The sequence below is a fragment of the Salvelinus namaycush genome, chromosome 41 (genome assembly GCF_016432855.1).
Source record: "Salvelinus namaycush isolate Seneca chromosome 41, SaNama_1.0, whole genome shotgun sequence".
NCBI classification, from domain to species: domain Eukaryota; kingdom Metazoa; phylum Chordata; class Actinopteri; order Salmoniformes; family Salmonidae; genus Salvelinus; species Salvelinus namaycush.
In genome coordinates, this window is record NC_052347.1 from 16,742,392 (window position 1) to 16,762,693 (window position 20,302).

The following is a 20,302-nucleotide window of genomic DNA, read 5'->3' on the forward strand; positions in this document are numbered from 1 at the left end:
TATAGATACATTTATATATATGTTATGAATTTAAAAGACAATATACAAATGTAAATTTTTATTAATATCATGAATTTGGCATTGTATTTATAGGGCTACAGACTTCACACTGGCTTGCTAAAAGAGAGGGACACCATTGTGGGCAATTTGTCTTTTTTTACCATTTATCCTGCTAGCTTGTACCCCTTGACCCCTGAAATAAGTTTTTAATGAGATTGTCATTGCTATTTCTTTGAATATCAATCTTTTTTATATTACATTTTTCTTCATATTGTGCTTTCAGACTTACAGGCCATTGCTTTCCTTTATTGTGCAGCAATTATCCTGATCAAAAGGAATGGACTAAATAATTAATTACAAAAGCGAAAGAGAAAACTAGTAAAAAAGGTCTTACTTCATGTGTTTCAAATGCTCCATTGCCACTTGCCAGAGTTACTCTGTATGAACACCAGTAAGGCAAATCCCTGTACAGGTTTTATTTGTTGGATAGTTCTTACATTTTTCTGTGACACCAAGCTCAAAATGTACACTCATATTTTCACAGTCAGATGAAAGATAAATAAATTGATACATCATCCTTATATTTCATAAGCTCATTTTAATATTCTCAGGTCATTAAATATTTTACACATTCTGCCCAGCAAGATATTCTCATTTGAATGTTCTACAGTAAAACTGCAAACATTTAAATGCATGTTGTATGCAATGATATCCAGCCAGTTTACTACTGTACCAGTATTTTACCAGCAGTCAACTAAGTTTCAATTATATCTGGTAATCTAAAAAGATGTGAACTACACTGAGTACTAAACCTCTAGATTCTGTGTACATTGTGAATATTATAGGAGTCAATCAATCACAGTCTGAAAACAGTTCAGGTGCCATGCATTTAAGAAACAAATACTGGCATATCAGCTGAAATAATTAGGGTCCGGTCAGGTCCATTAGAATGGTTGCAACATCCAGAACAGTAGGCAATTTCATTACAGATAAATGTGTGGCTATATACAGGGATACAAGATGGCATTATGAGTAATTACAGATCAACAGCACCATACATACAGCTTAGCTTTTAAAGAGAGAGTGTTGCATATGCCATGTTTGAGAGAGCCAGTGAGTGTGTTTGTTTGTGTGGTTGCTTGCCTTTTTACATCAATGGATTAACCTGAGCTCAAATAGATGCAGAGTAACTAAATATCTCTCAAAGCACAATTATTTCTCTCTTTATTTATATATCAGCACAAAGTCCATTGCACAGTGACGGCAGCACCCTCACAACATTGGATGGAGGCCACATGATCCTGTCCATCAATGCTGTTACGTTTTAAATTGCTTTACACCATAAGAAGCAAGGTTTCATTTAAAATACCAACCACAATTCTTAAAGTCACATACATGGAAGAGGTGGGAAGATTCAAAGAGCATGATTCCAGTATCTCCAAATGATATATTCCACAAGTGATTAAACACTATAAATACATTTCCAGATTTTAAATCACTGTACTGTATCCACATTAGAGATGAGGTCTCACATCGAGATGAACCAAGACCATGGTATATTCATTCAGTTACTAGTTGTACTTACATGTAAGTGTGTGTGTAGGATAGAGAAAAGTGTGAGAATGTTGATATCATACAGACGTGACTGATCACCAGTCTTAGTACACGTGGTGTTTTAGTTTGTACATTTCCTGTCTTAGTTTAACACTGCAGTATGGGATGAAGCAACTCTTTAGGTCATTGTTTTGTTGTTGTTGTTCCAGGCTTCCGTTATTACTTGTTCTACAGTCAGTCAACGTACATGGGGGAGCTAGGAGAAGTAGGCATCTGATCTAGGATTCTGCAGACGTAACTGGCAACATCCACCGAGCGCTCCTCATACATCAGAATGAAAGCATGTTTCTGTATTGAAGAGACACAGAAACATGTTATAACATGTAATAATATGTACGGGCGATAAGTATCTCTGCATGTAATACAATTACATTAATTAATATTTAGTCATTTAGCAGACGCCCGTATGCATACATTTTCATACACCCCCTGGTACTGTGGGAGTCAAACCTTGAACTGTAAGTGCCATGCTCTACCAACTGAGCCACACGGGACGTACATACTTACCAGAAGCTCTTTGTACTTTGGCCTTTTTGACTCATCCTTTGTGAGGCTAAAGGGGGCAAAGGGAATAAATAATTATAATTCTGCTCTGCAATAAACCACATCATGGGTCTATTCGAGACTTAAAATACATTACATGTTTTGTCCACCAGGGGGAAATCAAATCCAGAGGATGTCTCATGCAGAAGATTACTTTATGAATTTCCCACCTTTTATTATTTGTGGGTGAATACTGCGAAAGTATGCAGTTGTTTACATTGACAATATTGCTCTGCAGTGATTCAATGTACTTCAACTTATACTATATCATCGTGAATATAACATTGAAGCAGTGCCAGCAGAAGTTGTATCTTTGTCCTTTACCACAGATTGACAAAGTTGATGAATTTGGGAGAGAACTGCCTGTCTTCTGAGTTGGTAAGCTGTGGAGGTTCTCCCTTCACCACCTGTGTCAACTGGTCAAACACACTGTTCCACTTTGGATAGGGAAACCGCCCAGTCGCCAGCTCGTACTGTAAAAAACCCACACAAAGACAACATGGTGAGTCTACAGTTACAATATTACAAAAACACAAAGAATAATATACTATCTTGTCTTGTGGATTTAACATTCAGTGTATCTTCAAATAGCTCTTTGAATGTTAAAGACAACGTGGACAAGAGGGTTGAGGACCCACCAGTGTTATTCCCAAACTCCATACGTCTGACCGGACGTCATAGCCTTGTCTGGAGGCACTTGGGTCTATTCTCTCAGGCTGTGGAAGAGACATGGAAAACATGTTACAATTCATCATAGTGAATTCATAGATGGGCCTTTAAAGAGAAAAACTAAAATGAAGAACAAACATTCAAATAAATGTTCAAAACTAGACAACTTGTGGGGAAAAAAATCTAAACAGACTTGTGAGACAAGTGTGTATACAGTCCTCACCATATGCATTTGGACAGTGAAGCTCATCTTATTTTGGCTCTATACTCCAGTATTTTGGATCATCAATCAAATGATGACTGAAGCAATGGTATAAAATAACCCCATATATTTGAGGGTATCCATTTTATCCTTTTGAAATAAAAGCACTTCATGTATCTAGTTCCCCCATTTTAAGAAATCACAAGTATTTGGACAAATTCACAGTAATCTGAAGGTTTGTTTTTGGTTCCATATAATTTCTCATACAACTGTATCAAGCTTGTAACTCTATAAACGCGTTTGCTTTTTGGATGCATTTGCAGTTTGTTTTGGGTGCGTTTTAACTTTTAGGCCAGGCCTTGTTCAATTGTAAGCGAATGGTGAATAGTAGTGACGAGAAAGGCGTCGGTGCTTTCACCGAAAAATGGCTCATTAAACAGAGCGTCATTATCTGTTCACAACGCACATTAGTGGCATCTGCATGTGATTATCAGAGAATATTTTATTCTCCACTGTTTTCATAAAAATTCAGTGGCGCAACGGTAAAATCGCTGGATTTAGTAGCCTATGATCAGTTGGAATACCAGGTTCACATCTGACGTCAGGCTTCCTTTTTTTGCCCTTCAAGTTAACTACACTGCTCAAAAAAAATAAAGGGAACACTTAAACAACACAATGTAACTCCAAGTCAATCACACTTCTGTGAAATCAAACTGTCAACTTAGGAAGCAACACTGATTGACAATAAATTTCACATGCTGTTGTGCAAATGGAATAGACAAAAGGTGGAAATTATAGGCAATTAGCAAGACACCCCCAATAAAGGAGTGATTCTGCAGGTGGTGACCACAGACCACTTCTCAGTTCCTATGCTTCCTGGCTGATGTTTTGGTCACTTTTGAATGCTGGCGGTGCTCTCACTCTAGTGGTAGCATGAGACGGAGTCTACAACCCACACAAGTGGCTCAGGTAGTGCAGCTCATCCATGATGGCACATCAATGCGAGCTGTGGCAAGAAGGTTTGCTGTGTCTGTCAGCGTAGTGTCCAGAGCATGGAGGCGCTACCAGGAGACAGGCCAGTACATCAGGAGACGTGGAGGAGGCCGTAGGAGGGCAACAACCCAGCAGCAGGACCGCTACCTCCGCCTTTGTGCAAGGAGGAGCACTGCCAGAGCCCTGCAAAATGACCTCCAGCAGGCCACAAATGTGCATGTCTGCTCAAACGGTCAGAAACAGACTCCATGAGGGTGGTATGAGGGCCCGACGTCCACAGGTGGGGGTTGTGCTTACAGCCCAACACCGTGCAGGACATTTGGCATTTGCCAGAGAACACCAAGATTGGCAAATTCGCCACTGGCGCCCTGTGCTCTTCACAGATGAAAGCAGGTTCACACTGAGCACATGAGCACATGTGACAGAAGTGACAGAGTCTGGAGACGCCGTGGAGAACGTTCTGCTGCCTGCAACATCCTCCAGCATGACCGGTTTGGCGGTGGGTCAGTCATGGTGTGGGGTGGCATTTCTTTGTGGGGCCGCACAGCCCTCCATGTGCTCGCCAGAGGTAGCCTGACTGCCATTAGGTACCGAGATGAGATCCTCAGAGCCCTTGTGAGACCATATGCTGACACATGCACATTTGTGGCCTGCTGGAGGTCATTTTGCAGGGCTCTGGCAGTGCTCCTCCTTGCACAAAGGCGGAGGTAGCGGTCCTGCTGCTGGGTTGTTGCCCTCCTACGGCCTCCCTCACGTCTCCTGATGTACTGGCCTGTCTCCTGGTAGCGCCTCCATGCTCTGGACACTACGCTGACAGACACAGCAAACCTTCTTGCCACAGCTCGCATTGATGTGCCATCCTGGATGAGCTGCACTACCTGAGCCACTTGTGTGGGTTGTAGACTCCGTCTCATGCTACCACTAGAGTGAAAGCACCGCCAGCATTCAAAAGTGACCAAAACATCAGCCAGGAAGCATAGGAACTGAGAAGTGGTCTGTGGTCACCACCTGCAGAATCACTCCTTTATTGGGGGTGTCTTGCTAATTGCCTATAATTTCCACCTTTTGTCTATTCCATTTGCACAACAGCATGTGAAATTTATTGTCAATCAGTGTTGCTTCCTAAGTGGACAGTTTGATTTCACAGAAGTGTGATTGACTTGGAGTTACATTGTGTTTAAGTGTTCCCTTTATTTTTTTGAGCAGTGTATTTCTCAAAAACGGAATCTATGGCATTATTTAGGATGCTTAAGACAGAAACATTTACGATACTAAATAAAACAAATTTGAACAGTGCAGAAAGTGTGGTTTCACAAAATAATTTTCTAAATAGTGTCTCTTCAATGGTATTCGACCTCATACCCTCACGTCACTAATGCTGCAGATATTTGCTTTAAAGCTGTATCCAAATCCATAGGATGTAGTGATCACAATATTATAGCCATATCTAGGAAAACCAAAGTCCCAAAGGCTGGGCCTAATACAGTGTATAAGAGGTCATACAAGAAGTTTTGTAGTAATTCATATGTTGATGTAAAGAATATTTGCTGGTCTGTGGTGTGTAATGAGGAGCAACCAGACGCTGCACTTGACACATTTATGAAACTACTTATTCCAGTTATTAATAAGCACGCACCCATTAAGAAAATGACTAAACTGTTAAATCCCCTTGGATTGATGAGGAATTGAAAAATTGTATGGTTGAGAGGGATGAGGCAAAAGGTATGGCAATTAAGTCTGGCAGCACAACTGACTGGCAAACATACTGCAAATTAAGAAATCATGTGACTAAACTAGATAAAAAGAAACTACACTATGAAATAAATATAAATGATATAAAGAATGATATTAAAAAGCTTTGGGGCACCTTAAATGACATTTTGGGGGAAAAAAGCCAACTCTGCTCCATTTATTGAATGGAGCTCATTCATCACAAAGCCCACTGATATTGCAAACTACTTTAATGACTTTTTCCATTGGCAAGATAGGAAAATTTAGGGATGACATGCCAGCAACAAACGCTGAAACTCCACATCCAAGTATATCGGACCAAATTATGAAAGACAAGAATTGACAACATAATTTCAGCATGCTTATAGGGAAGGACACTCAACAAGCACAGTACTTACACAAATGACTGATGATTGGATGAGAGAAATTGATGATAAAATGATTGTGGGGGCTGTCTTGTTAGACTTCAGTGCAGCTTTTGACATTATCGATCATAGTCTGCTGCTGGAAAAATGTATGTGTTTTGGCTTTACACCCACCTCTATAATGTGGATAAAGAGTTACTTGTCTAACAGAACACAGAGGGTGTTCTTTAATGGAAGCCTCTCAAATATAGTTAGAATGAGGAATTCCCCGGGGTAGCTGTTTAGGCCCCTTGCTTTTTTTTTTTTTTTTTTACTAATGACATGCCACGGACTTTGAGTAAAGCCAGAGTGTCTATGTATGCGGATGACTCAACACTATACACGTCAGCTACTACAGCGACTGAAATGACTGCAACACTCAACAAAAAGCTGCAGTTCGTTTCAGAGTGGGTGGCAAGGAATAAGTTAGCCCTAAATATTTCGAAAACTAAAAGCATTGTATTTGGAACAAAACTCTCACTAAACCTCAACTAAATCTTATAATAAATAATGTGGAAATTGAGCAAGTTGAGATGACTAAATTGCTTGGAGTAACCCTAGATTGTAAACTGTCATGGTCAAAACAAATTGCAGTAGTAGCTAAGATGGGGAGAAGTCTGTCTATAATAAAGCGATGCTCTGCCTTAACAACACTATCAACAAGGCAGGTCCTACAGGCCCTAGTTTTGTCGCACCTTGACTATTGTTCAGTCGTGTGGTCAGGTGCCACAAAAAAAGGACTCAGAACAGGGCAGCACTGCTGGCCCTTGGATGTACACAGAGAGCTAATATTAATAATATGCATGTCAATCTCTCCTGGCTGAAAGTGGAGGAGAGATTGACTTCATCACTACTTGTATTTATGAGAGGTATTGAGGTATGTTGAATGCACCGCGCTGTGTGTCTAAACTACTGGCACACAGCTCGGACACCCATGCATACCCCACAAGAGGTCTCTTCACAGTCCCCAAGTCCAGATCAGACTATGGGAGGCACACAGTACTACATAGAGCCATCACTACATGGAACTCACATAAAGTAACTGACGCAAGCAGTAAAATTATATTTAAAAAACAGATAAAAAAAACACCTTATGGAACAGCTGTGAAGCAACACAAACATTGGCACAGACATGCACACACAATAACATACACATGGATTTAGTACTGTAGATGTGGTAGTGGTGGAGTAGGGGCCTGAGGGCTCACAGTGTGTTGTGAAATCTGTGAATGTATTGTAATGTTTTTTTTTAAATGTATGAACTGCCTTAATTTTGCTGGACCCCAGAAAGAATTGCTGCAGCACCGGAACCACGAAATCAGTGGGATATCGCATTTTGCAGCACACGGGTTGAAATAGCACATGATCAAACAAAGCGTCGGGTGTAACTGATGACATACTTCTGATAAAAGATACATGCATCGGCACACTGCTTCAAAGTTATCACTAAGCAGCTTTCGAAGCATGCCTCGGAGCACCGGTATCAAACATAAATATCACTATCAAATCATATTTTATTAGTCACATGAGCCGAATACAACCTTACAGTGAAATGCTTACTTACGAGCCCCTAACCAACAATGCAGCTAAAAAAAAAATACAGATAAGAAATAAAAGTAGCAAGTAATTAAAGAGAAGCAGTAAAATAACAATAGTAAGACTATATACCAGTTAGTTGAGGTAATATGTACATGTGGGTAGAGTTATTAAAGTGACTATGCATAGATGATAACAACAGAGCGTAGCAGCAGTGTAAAAGAGGGGGAGAGGGGCAATGCAAATAGTCTGGGTAGCCATTTGATTAGGTGTTCTTAGTCTTATGGCTTGGGGGTAGAAGCAGTTTAGAAGCCTCTTGGACCTAGACTTGGCGCTCCGGTACCGCTTGCCGTGCTGTAGCAGAGAAAACAGTCTATGACTAGGGTGGCTGGAGTCTTTGACAATTTTTAGGGCCTTGCTCTGACACTGCCTGGTATAGAGGTCCTGGATGACAGGGAGCTTGGTCCCAATTATGTACTGGGCTGTTCGCACTACCCTCTGTAGTGCCTTGCGGTCGGAGGCCGAGCAGTTGCCATACCAGGCAGTGATGCAACCAGTCAGGATGCTCTCAATGGTGCAGCTGTAGAACCTTTTGAGGATCGGAGGTCCCATGACAAATCTTTTCAGTCTCCTGCGGGGGAATAGGTTTGGTCGTGCCCTCTTCACGACTGTCTTGGTGTGCTTGGACCATGTTAGTTTGTTGGTGATGTGGACACCAAGGAACTTGAAGCTCTCAACCTGCTCCACTGCAGCCCCGTCAATGAGAATGGGGGTGTGCTCAGTCCTCTTTTTCCTGTAGTCCACAGTCATCTCCTTTGTCTTGAATAGATTCACTTGAGCGCATTCATTATCATAGGCACTCAATTCTGTCTATTCAACAGAATACAACATACACCCAAGGGCTGACCACATTTAGTCAACTGGTCGATTGTTTAGTCGATAGGCTGTTGGTCAACAGATGTTTTTAGTCGAGCAGTCGTAAATATTTATTTTATGGCAGACCTGTCTGATTTGCGCTACTCTGAGTGGACTAATCCATTGAGGAGGACTCTGGGATGCCACGTTCCTAGAAAAAGGGGAGTGTGGCTAAGATCACAGAGGAAGAAAGGTCCAACTCGGCAGAAAATTATTATTTTTTTGTACCTTATCAGTATATTCATAATCTTTACTAAGATGCACAAAGCACGTCTCTCGAGAATGCGCTCTTCCGCGTTCATTGTTTCATAACTTCATTGTGTTTACTGTTTGCCCTAATTATTAGTGTATATCAATTCCCCATTACATATAATCACCAGTAGTAGCCAACATTTACCATTAATTCCCATAATGTCTAACCTACAATGTTTGTTTGGTTACGGTAATTTCTGTTAATGCATTCAATATATTATTAGTCGTTTACCATTGTCAGAGTGGACACATTTGCAGAGCTCACCACCTATGCTACACGTGTGAGAAACAAGTTTTGGTTTATTTCCTGTCATTTAAGAGTTGTCAATTTATTCATCGTTTTTTTGTTTGGAGCACAACCGATTACGCATATAGAAGTAGGCCTAGGTTACCTGGACTGCGGGCAAATGTAGACCTATAAAATGTGCCCATTTGAGATGTCATAGTATTTCTGATTGTCTTAACCCACCATCACTAATGAGCTGTAGAGCTTCTCAAAGTAATTTTTTCTTGACCTCAAACTGCAAGTAAACAAAGTCTGTTTTTAGAATCCATTGAAAATGGATTACTCAACGTATTAGAACATAAATCCAGCGCTCTCCCTTCCGATAACCACTTGGCATGAAAGGAAACAAAGTAATGCTCTGATCCAGTGGAAACATCATAAAATACCGGATTACTTATTTTCCCTTGCACAATTAGCCTACAGCTGTGTATGTCCCTGTCGTGGGAAACTGAGGGCCCAGAATATTTGATACAATGTTGCAAGTTGACTAGCACGAGCTTCGGGTCGGATTATTGAAACGTTTCAAGTTTGTTGCAGACAGGCCACGCGTAACCAATGTGATTTATAGGATATTTATTTTTAAATCAGAATATTGTTTACCTGCAGGCTGCAATGTTTTTATTTGTTGGCTTTATGTAGGCTATTCTTACATCGTTGGCAATAGAAGTTATTTTATATTTGTAGTATTGTTTTCATTTAGATAGAATTTAGATTCACCACATGACAAAGAGATTGAGATAAAAAAAAAAACTAAATGAAACTGTTCCACAAAAATGAGCATATGAAAATCATAACTGGCACGCAGATCGGTAGAAATTGTCAAATAAATTGGCACTCCAAATGGAAAAGGTTGTCGACCCCTGGTGTAGCCTATTACCGGCTACTTCAGGAGCATAACGCAGAATAAAGGAAAGCCAGCGGGGGGTAGACGATCTTGATCACTGGCTCCCTCGAGTCGTGTGTGTGTGTTAATTATTTAAATCAAACTGTGCTTAAAGTACCAGACAAGCTCAATACACATAGTTCATTTTAAAACACATAGGGTGTGTATATAAAAAAATATAAAATGTAAAAATTTTAGACCAATAGAATGATCGAAAGACTACTCTTGGTTGACCAAGATGAATTTTTAGTCTGGGACAGCACTACGGAAAACCCTGTCCATGTCCTCATTGCTTGGTTCATTGGTTCTACATGCCTTTCATAATAACCACCTCAGCCAGTTACTTCACGTATGACCTCACCTACACACATATAAAAAAATGCAGTGGTTCCAAACAGTGCCAAGGTCATCAGAAGCAGACTTCTACCAGCCGTGCTGCTGAGTGGAGGGAGCACCTCCTCTCCTCTGGCTCATTCATTCATTCATTCATGCACCAGAAATAGAAGATGTCACCCATTCACAGCAGTTGGACAGAATTCTCTGACAGAATTCTCTGACCGCAGCACTGATGTGTTTTATGGCATAGTGGCTACAGCACGAGCTCAACTCTGCCAAGACTGAAAAAGATCTGGCTGCCCAGCTCTCACCTAGGACACAGCTACTCAGACTTGTTATGAACTCAAAACACAACTAGTCAGACCTACTACACTGTGTATAAAACATTAAGAACACCTGCTCTTTCCATGACAGACTGAACAGGTGAAAGCTATGATCCCTTATTGATGTCACTTCAATCAGTGTAGATGAAGAGGAGGAGACAGGTTAAAGGATGTTTTAGCCTTGAGACAAGTTTGGTGTATGTGTGCCATTCAGAGGGTGAATGGGCAAGGCAAAATATGTAATGCCTTTGAACAGGGTATGGTAGTAGTTGGCACGCGCACCGGTTTGTCAAGAATTGCAACGCTGCTGGGTTTTTCCACACGCAACAGTTTCCTGTGTGTATCAAGAATGGTCCCACCACCCAAAGGTCATCCAGCTTGACAACTGTGGGAAGCATTGGAGTCAACATGGGCCAGCCCACCATACCTGTGGAACGCTTTCGGCACCTTGTAGAGTCCATGCCCTGACGAATTGAGGCTGTTATGAGGGCAAAGGGGGATGCAACTCAATATTAGGAAGGTGTTCCTAATGTTTTATACACTGTGTATATTATCAACTCAAAACAACATCAGTGCACATTTAATATAGATGTGTAATTGCTTTCAAATACAAAAAGTATTTCCTAATTAAAATGACTGAACTGTTGATTTAAGGATGCTTTGGTACATAATGGTAGTAGCAACATTAACCTGACACTAGTGTGGAAAAGTATTAGTGAGCATATTCCAACATAAACATTTCAGACATCTGGCCACTTGCCAGCTAAATGAACTAAATCATAACAACCAGAGAGGAACAGAGCTAGACTGTCACCTGAACCAAATACCATGAACCAAATCGTTGTAGTGTAGTACATAATATTCCATTGAAGTGAAATCAATCCCTCTCTAATATCTAGACCAAACAGAGACAAATGGTGCTAAAGCAATTAGCAATGGGGTGGCCAAGAAGCACCTGGCAGGTCTGCAATTTTTATATTTGAAAAAGGAAACTGGAGTCATGTGGGTTGGATTCCTGCACTGTGAGCTCACAGCTGTGGGAGCACCAACCCAAACAGCTTTATTCTGACAGACATGAATGAAGTAACCCAGCCCTTCCTTGGCCTTCTGGTAGACGCGTGGCAGAGATATGGCAGAGGTGTGCCCTACATCCTGATAGGGAGATGCCAAATTTAGAATGGAAACTGGAGGGGCCGGGGCTTCCTTCTCCCATCAGCAATACCACCGCCAGAAAATAAACCCTGTGATGACGACACGATGAGCTCATTCAACTGCACTGCCAGCAGTTTGGACGACTTCAACCATGTCACATACACACAGACGGCATGAGATTACTCTGCAGCTAGCCCAAAATTGGACCAAGCATCAGCAAGAACAGATATCAGTAGCGACCATAATATAATTACCAACGCTGCCATCAACAATAAGGAAAGGGGAATCAGAGAGGTGTAGGGGGCTGCCTTAAATTTGCATTCACTTCATCAGCGCCCGGGGAGCAGTTGACGTTAGGGGTTAACTGCCTTGCTCAAGGGCAGAACGGCAGATTTTTCCACCTTGCTCAGAGATTCGAACCAGCGACCTTTCGGTTACTGGCCCAACAATCTTAACTACCTGCCTCCCCTCAATAACACTACAGTCTCCTTACAACTGACGATCACCACCAAGTCACTAAGTACCAAAACAGTTGAATTCTTATTATGTACTGGATTGTGTGAAAGTGAAATGTATTCTTAGAAAGAGCCTTAGTTGTACATCTTCCACTTGTCTTGTCTTTCAGCCGTTAATGAAAAATTGCACCGAAATCCCCATATATCACTTACTGCCATGTACGGTCTGCACCCTGCATCTCTGGTTTTGGCAATGGAGTCTACCAGCTGCCCACTGATGCCAAAATCACAAAGCTTAATGTTGCCATTCCTGTCCAGGAGGATGTTGGATGGCTTGATGTCTGAGAGGAGAAACATATAGAAGATATGACAAAGCTAGGCTAAGAGTTCTGGGTAAAGGAAGTGCCACTTCTGTTGTGGTACAGTAAATAGAGCCTTGTGAGGTAATAACGGCAATAAACATCTCAAATGAGGAAATAAAGAACAAGGTCTCCATTTTGGAGTCGTCTTACCTCTGTGAATTATTTTCAAGTATTCTTTTAAGTGGTTAAGTGCTTTCACAGTCTGTAATGAAAACACATAGCAACTAAATTAATATAGAGAAATATGTACCCTACCTGTCAAATTAGTGTAAATTATGTCAGGAGAAAATGCATGAAAACTTACAGCTAATGTTATTTTGCCTAATATTTCCTCTGGAATCACATCATCTAAAGCACAATATACATATTTGTAGAATTTGTCGAAGGAGGTAGACATAAGTTCCATACATATCCAACAGTCCCCCTGACAAAGAAAAGAATCATAAGACATAACATTACCGCGTGAAGAAAATACACTGCTTATTGCTAACTACACAGAACGATTGATTGACATCCAATGCATTTCCTATATAGAGAAATCAATCAACAAAACAAAGAAGTGAAAAACTTGCATGGTCACCTCTCTGAAAAGAGCCCCGTAAAACTGAACTATGTAGAGACAGTCACTACTCCTCATGACCACATCCAGGTCCATTAGCAGCTGCTTCTGTTCCTTCTCATCAACCGTTGACCTAATCCTCTGTGGGAGACAAACATTGTAATCAGATGCATGTTGCTTTCAATTGTGACCATGGTTGGAAGTCACAGGAGGTTGGTGGCACCGTAATTGGTGAGGACGGGCACGTGGTAAATGGCTGGAGTGGAATTAGTGGAAAGGTATCAACATCAAACACATGGTTTCCATGTGTTTAAGGCCGTTCCATTCGCTCTGTTCCAGCCATTATTACGAGCCTTCCTCCCCTTAACATGAGCAACATGTTACCATATCCTGCAATGGGAGTCAGTTACACTTTGGTGATTATGATGATTACTGAGTGTTCATTTCACAATATAGCCTAAGACTGATGAGCAGGCATAAATCTTGCCCTGAACACTTCCTGTAGTTTAGTCAATAAGAGGTCAGTAAGGGGCAGTCACCTTGACAGCCATTATCTGGTTGCTGGGCTTGTGCACCATCTTGTTGACAGAGCCGTAAGCGCCCCGCCCAATCTCCCCCAGGTCCTTGAGGTCCTCAGCCGTGAAGTCACAATCGCCACCGGCAGTCTTCAACTTCCCTGACGACTCGATACTATGCGTACGCAGCCTCTCTCTGGCCACAGAAATAGGTGGGAGACAGATAAGAAACACAATCTTTGTTAGTTCAGTTAATTTCACCTCAATCATATACTGAATAAAAATGTTAATGCAACATGAAAAAATTTCGAAGATTTTGCTATGTTACAGTTCATATAAGGAAATCAGTCAGTTTAAATAAATTAGGCCCTAATCTATGGATTTCCTATAACTGGGCAGGGATGCAGCCATGGGTGGGCATAGGCTCCGACAATCCCTCAGGTGAAGAAGCCAAATGTGGATGTCCTGGGCTTGCATGGTTACACGTGGTCTGCGTTTGTGAGGCCTTTTGGACGTACTGCCAATATTTTTTAAATGCCGTTGGAGGCGGTTTACGGTAGAGAAATTAACATAAACTTCTCTGGCAACAGCGCTGGTGGACATTCCTGCAGTCAGCATGCCAATTGCATGCTGCCTCAACTTGAGACATCTGTGGCATTGTGTTGTGACAAAACTGCACATTTTAGTGGCCTTTTATTGTCCACAGCACAAGGTGCACCTGTGTAATGATCATAACGTTTAATCAGCTGTTTGATTTGCCACACCTGTCAGGTGGATGGATTATCTCGACAAAGGATAAAGTGCTCACTAACAGGGATGAAAAACAAATTTGTGCACAGAATTTGAGAGAAATAAGCTTTTTGTGCGTGTGGAACATTTCCAGAATCTTTTATTTCAGCTCATGAAACAAGAGACCAACACTTTACATGTTGCGTTTATATTTTTGTTCAGCATATATATATATATATATATATATATATATATATATATATATATATATATATATATATATATATATATATATATATATATATATATATATATATATATATATGATACTGCACCTGAAAAAGGATGGTTAGTTGGCATCCGTTTGTTCAGTTTGCATTATCCAGCATCAGTTATTTGCTTTTCCAGGGTAACTTAGCAGCTTCATGTTATCATCTAATTACACAGCCAAGACACAGGGCTTATTCACATTCACTACAATGGTGTTGCCCAAACAGCTACTTGAGGCTACATTCAGTTACTGTCTGTTTTCCATGAGCAGGTGGAGATAGAAATACAACAACTGCTAATCATTCCAACCTCACTTAGCCTGTCTTTATTGTGACAGATTGCCTGGGTACCTATACAGTACTGAATGTTACATTGACAATGTGTGGCTTTGGAGATGAAAAGTCCCCGCAGACTAGAGTCATATAACAATTCATTATGCAGGAGTTTGCATTGTGGCTAATGCAAATTCCGCTCCATGTACATCTTCAGAAAACCACATCCATTGCAAAGTTGAGGTCAACTTACATGTGGGGGTTCTGGAATGGGGGTCCTGCTGTATTCAGAGTGAATCTGGTCGTTGGTTTGATCGGGGGATTGGCAAAATTTAACTTCAGTGCTTTGCGTTTACCTGATAGGGAAGAGGCAGAGTTTATGTCAGATTGCACACAAGACATCTGTGGCAGGGGTAGAGCCAAGGACCAGAAAACAACACTTACACTCAAAAACAATATGAAAACAAACAGTTACCATACCACAGAATGAGAGACTAGTAAAGCAATGGAGAGGTAAATTTAACAAGAGTATTCAAGTAAATTTACTGAAGTCATGCAATCCACATCTAGGGATGATGGATGTAAGAGTAATGACCAGCTTCTTACCAAAGGCCTCCCTCTATATTTCTCTGTGAGAACATACATTTCTTCTATAGATGTTGATTTTGAGATATTGGCTGATACTGAACTATATGGGATAGTCAACAAAACAGGTCTTGACCAAATTAAAATGAATCACGAGTAGGTCTAATAACAGGTTCTCAATCAAATATGTGTATGCTATAGCCTCAGTGGCCAGGAACAGAAACCTCCTGGAGGAATTTTTACAAGACATGCCCTGGTTGTACCAGTGACTCATTGCAGATGGTAGGTATATACTTTGACCAGTTCACTGAAGTTGATGCAGAGGCATACACTTCTCAGTAGACACCTGCTCTAAACCATAGCCTAGTACTAGATCACATCCCATACCATGGCTATTCAGGATGGAGGCTTAGCTACAATCCAACACTCACCTACCATGTTTTAGTAGGTTTTGCTTGGTAATTTAAACAATAATGAGGGAATAGGTGAGAATTTAAATTAAAAACTGACAATTTTTCTTGATTTTTACATTTTTTATTTCATTTAGGCTACTACCCAGAGACTGTGAAACATGACAACATTATGTAATGAGATTCTAACTCAACAAAAGCATTGATCTGACAGAACTGTATCTTTGATAATACAAAATGTGACTTTTGGCTCATAACCATACATAAGAGTAAAATAGCCTACACTGCAGACTGGAAAATCTTGCCAGAGAAGGAGCTTCCCAGGTAAAACTGTTCCGAGTTCACCTTGAAATGAAGGAAGCATTCTGTTCTCTCCACCCAAAACACCACAAGAATGTATGTACTCAAATTCCAATAAAATGGCACACGCCATTGGAAATTACACTAGTGTCTCCATGTCTCAACAGGAAAGTCTTTAAGTACAGCTCATGCCAAAAATCACTTACGTGTTCAAAAACAAAACAGCTGCAAACTGGTTTGAAAAACAATGTGACAAAACCCCAAGCATTACTAGCTAGTTTTGCTTGTTAGTAACAAGCCGACTAAAAGTGCTAAAACTAAAAAAGGTAGAGCTTCCATTACAATGTTTGTTAAAAACACACCTAATTAATAAATACAAGCAAAAGGACTACACTTCTGTCAAGATAAAATACATTTCCAACACAGTGCTATTTTGTGTAGAAGGTTATCAGTTCAGGCCGAACCAAACAGTGGTAAAGACCAGTTGAAAGCCAAAGTGTAAATCTATATACACCAATGCTAATGGAAGCTCTTAGCCCTAGGCTTGTGCCGATGATGGATGATCAGAATATGGATTGGAACATCTTAGTAAATGAACATTATGAAACTAAATTGTTTGGTGATAACTAATAGTAAGGTAAAAACATACAGGATGGTTAACACCAACTGTTTGTTTTTTTGAAACTACAGAAGTTAAATCAATAAGACTCACAGTTGGACAAGTCTTTCATTCACTTGCTTTGCATCAGTAAAATATTATGACCTAATGTCTTAAATCACAGACAAACATAAGCTGCACTCTAACTCTAGGATAATCAATGTTTAGCCTCAACTATTAGCCTTAACTATCAAAACCGGCACAAGCCTACTAGACCCCAACAACTCTTCACTTGGATTAGTTGAGAAAAGAGGACAGACTCCCCCATACCAGACCATCAGGCGGAAGCAAAGGGTTGAGAACTGTTGGTACTGTAGCAAAAGAGGTTTGGCTTACTTGGGGGAGCTCCAGACAGGTTTATCTGAAACCCTAGGAGGTGAGAAGAGAACATTTCTTTTTCACCTTTATTTAGGCTACTGTTTGACCGATAAACAAAAAACAATCAAGTTCTATTAGGAAACGTGGTGAAAACAAACACTGTTCTTCTCAGCTTCAGTTTAGACCAGGGAACGATGCAGCACTGTTTCCCAACACCCGGCACCACCATGACTGACAACTATTTGAAGTATCTCAAACCAACTTGATTTTGCTAAATGAGGCTTCATTACTGGAAAGGTCTATGAATCACAGTTTGATACCAAGTGTGGACAACAACTACTACACACACTAAAACATGACCAACTAGCCCAATTGAAGAAATCCTGACCGGAAATATTTTTATCTGGGCCTAACCTACATGCAATACTTAACTAAATAATTAGGGTACTTATCAGATGTTGCCAGCTGAAATGGCAGCAGCCTTGTTATCAATGTTGCATGTTAGAGTTAATAATCATAAATGTACTTAGTTTGAAGCAGTACAAGCTCCTTTGCATAAGCCACCCAAATTATACAATAAGAACACAGAGACAACTGGCTGAATAGGCACTGGTGCTAAGGAAGGCCTACTAAAAACATAGGCTTACCTCTCTTGCACTTGTCTTCTCTATGATATGGATGGTACATTTCCCAGACCCTATTGTATGTTGTATGCACTTTTCCAAAAGAAACCAACCAATAACTGAAGAGTTAAAAACATATTTATTATTCACGGTCTTCCAGATTTGTTCTGTTAAGCTTCTTTTTTTTTTTTTACTGTCAAATGTAACACTGCACTTTGAAATGTCCCTGTAAACAAGTGTGGCTATGGCCTCGTTACATACTCAAATTATTTTCTGCTGAGTGAACTACTGAACTTTTATAACTTGGCCTCACATCAGTGAACTGGTAAATGTTTACGCTGAGCATTCCACCACACAGAAAAATGTATTGCTGGGGGGTGATTAATCTACATGCACACACATATAGCCAGAAACAACCAAGATAACTTTGATATGATTGAGGATAAGCTCAGGCAGATTCAGTGGAGATAATTGGGGTAGACCTATAAAAAGAACAACCTACAAAATATATATTTTTTTTTTTAAATGGAGGGGTGTGAGATAGAAAATTAAATGCATCCACAAAATGATCCTGGCAGGGAGAGACAATAACAATTGAAGAAACTATTCTTGGGGCAGCTCACCATCGATCAGCATCAAGTCAGGAGGGTTATGGGAAGTTAGTAGCATTAAGGAAAGGGAAGAAAATTATTACAGAAATGTAGTTTCAATACTTTGACACTAACAGAAGCGGACCATAACATATGTTTCTTTCATTTACTACCTGTTAAATATCAGATTCAGAACGGCATGCAAAAGTATAGAACCAGTTCCAAAAGGAACTAACAACAGTTATTATTAAAGTATCAACAAAAAATGTATATATAAATCTTTATAAAATGTGTAATATTGTAACGTTAGCTACCTGTTTCACTCTGACATCTCCAGCACGTGTTGGATTCTGTAAGTTAAAAAATATATAGTTTGTAAAAACATAGCTAGCTAATTATGCATTGGGTGGACATTTAACAGATTTCTCCTGGTGGATGTAAATTAACGTTATTTGAAATCTAAGAGATTATCATGCACAAGTTTCACTGAGCTAACATTAACTGCCTGGCCTAGGATACTTCGGGATTTTAGTAATAAAGCCCTTTATCCACTTCACAAGAGTCAGATCAAATCATGGATAACATTTCTGTCTCTGTATCCAGTAGTTGAGGTAGTTTCAGGAGCTAATGCTAACTAGCGTTAGTGCAATGACTGGAATTATATGGTAACTGCTACAGTAGCATGTTAGTAGATACAATTAATTTCCCCAAAACACATCCCAACACGATCTTGTTATTTTTAGAACTGCAACATATTGAGGTTAGCTAGTTAGAGGTATCCTGACATTGAAAGACAGTAAGCAACACATGACCACATCCAGATCAATCATGACAGGCCTTCTTATATTCTAGCTAGCTAACGTTTTTTAGGCTAGCTAGCAATGCCGCTTGTTAGCCAACCGTAACTAACGAGTTAACTTACTTAACTATTCACTAGTTAACGTAAACTATGTGGTTAGCTAACGTTCTTTTTGGTGTTAATTATTTCTAACAAAACACATTTTCAGAACCCGTTATTTGATTATAAGAATGTTTTGGGTTTGAGGGCAACTGATTTTGACAGTAGCTAGCTAACGTTAACTGTAGACACCAAGCTAGCTTGCTAACTAGTAATAGTGTGTGAATACAACTGAGGCAAGATATCTGTTAGTAAGTAGATAGCTAGCTCGCCAATATCGGTAGCTAGTTCGTTAACATAGTCATTAGGTTACTCCCGTTAACACCCCTCACAAAAAAAAGATCTAGTTAACAAGCTGGTATTGTACAATCCTTACCTTGCATACTGCTCATTGTTGTTATGTGTTGCGACTGGGATTGATGGTGATGTGAGCCTGTAGATCCTGGGTTATTGCTGTTGTGGCTTGTAGATGTTGTTGAGTTGTTGGGGCTGGGAGTCGCCATTGTGTGTTTGAATTCCATCAGCAGCACTAGGCTGCAATGCAGAGCAACTTCACCCTTACAAAACAAGACTGGAGAATAATCAAACTGGCTAGACTTATTCGACTCAAATTTGCGTGGTGGATGTAGAGAGCGCTACCGAACAAGACTGTAACTACCAACAAACAGTAAGAAATCGGGACAGTGTTTGACAGTCCAGTAACCACCTTTCCACATAGAGTCAAGACCAAAGATGGTGGATAAATAAAGATTATTCAGTCAGGCCTTTTACCATTGAAAAAAGATCAGTTCCGGCTTACTTAACTGGGTGTGTCTCCCATAGACACCAATGCAATAGCAGCGCGGTCTGGTCTACTTAGTTTAATTGAACCAGAAAAAAACTGACAAAATCAGCGAGTGGGGTGTCTCGCTTCCTCTTC

The 20,302-nt window shown here is 40.3% G+C and overlaps 1 protein-coding gene across 2 annotated transcripts; it reads right to left on the bottom strand.

Moving 5' to 3' along the window:
- Positions 1-582: 582 nt before the first annotated feature.
- On the bottom strand, positions 583-20,211 carry LOC120034212 (dual specificity mitogen-activated protein kinase kinase 4-like). 2 transcript variants are annotated; one of them, XM_038980682.1, is made up of 12 exons: positions 19,760-20,211; positions 18,800-18,835; positions 15,255-15,357; positions 13,755-13,926; positions 13,237-13,356; positions 12,961-13,080; positions 12,807-12,858; positions 12,508-12,635; positions 2,796-2,873; positions 2,482-2,630; positions 2,122-2,167; positions 583-1,902 (listed from the first exon to the last, which is right to left on the bottom strand). In XM_038980682.1, the coding sequence occupies exons 1-12, from the start codon at positions 19,902-19,904 to the stop codon at positions 1,789-1,791; spliced, it is 1,263 nt and encodes a 420-aa protein (XP_038836610.1). In that variant the 5' UTR covers positions 19,905-20,211; the 3' UTR covers positions 583-1,788. The 2 variants fall into 2 exon arrangements, with proteins under 2 accessions (XP_038836610.1, XP_038836611.1); XM_038980683.1 differs by lacking the exon at positions 18,800-18,835 and having other exon boundaries at positions 19,760-20,210.
- Between the last annotated feature and the right edge of the window lie 91 nt (positions 20,212-20,302).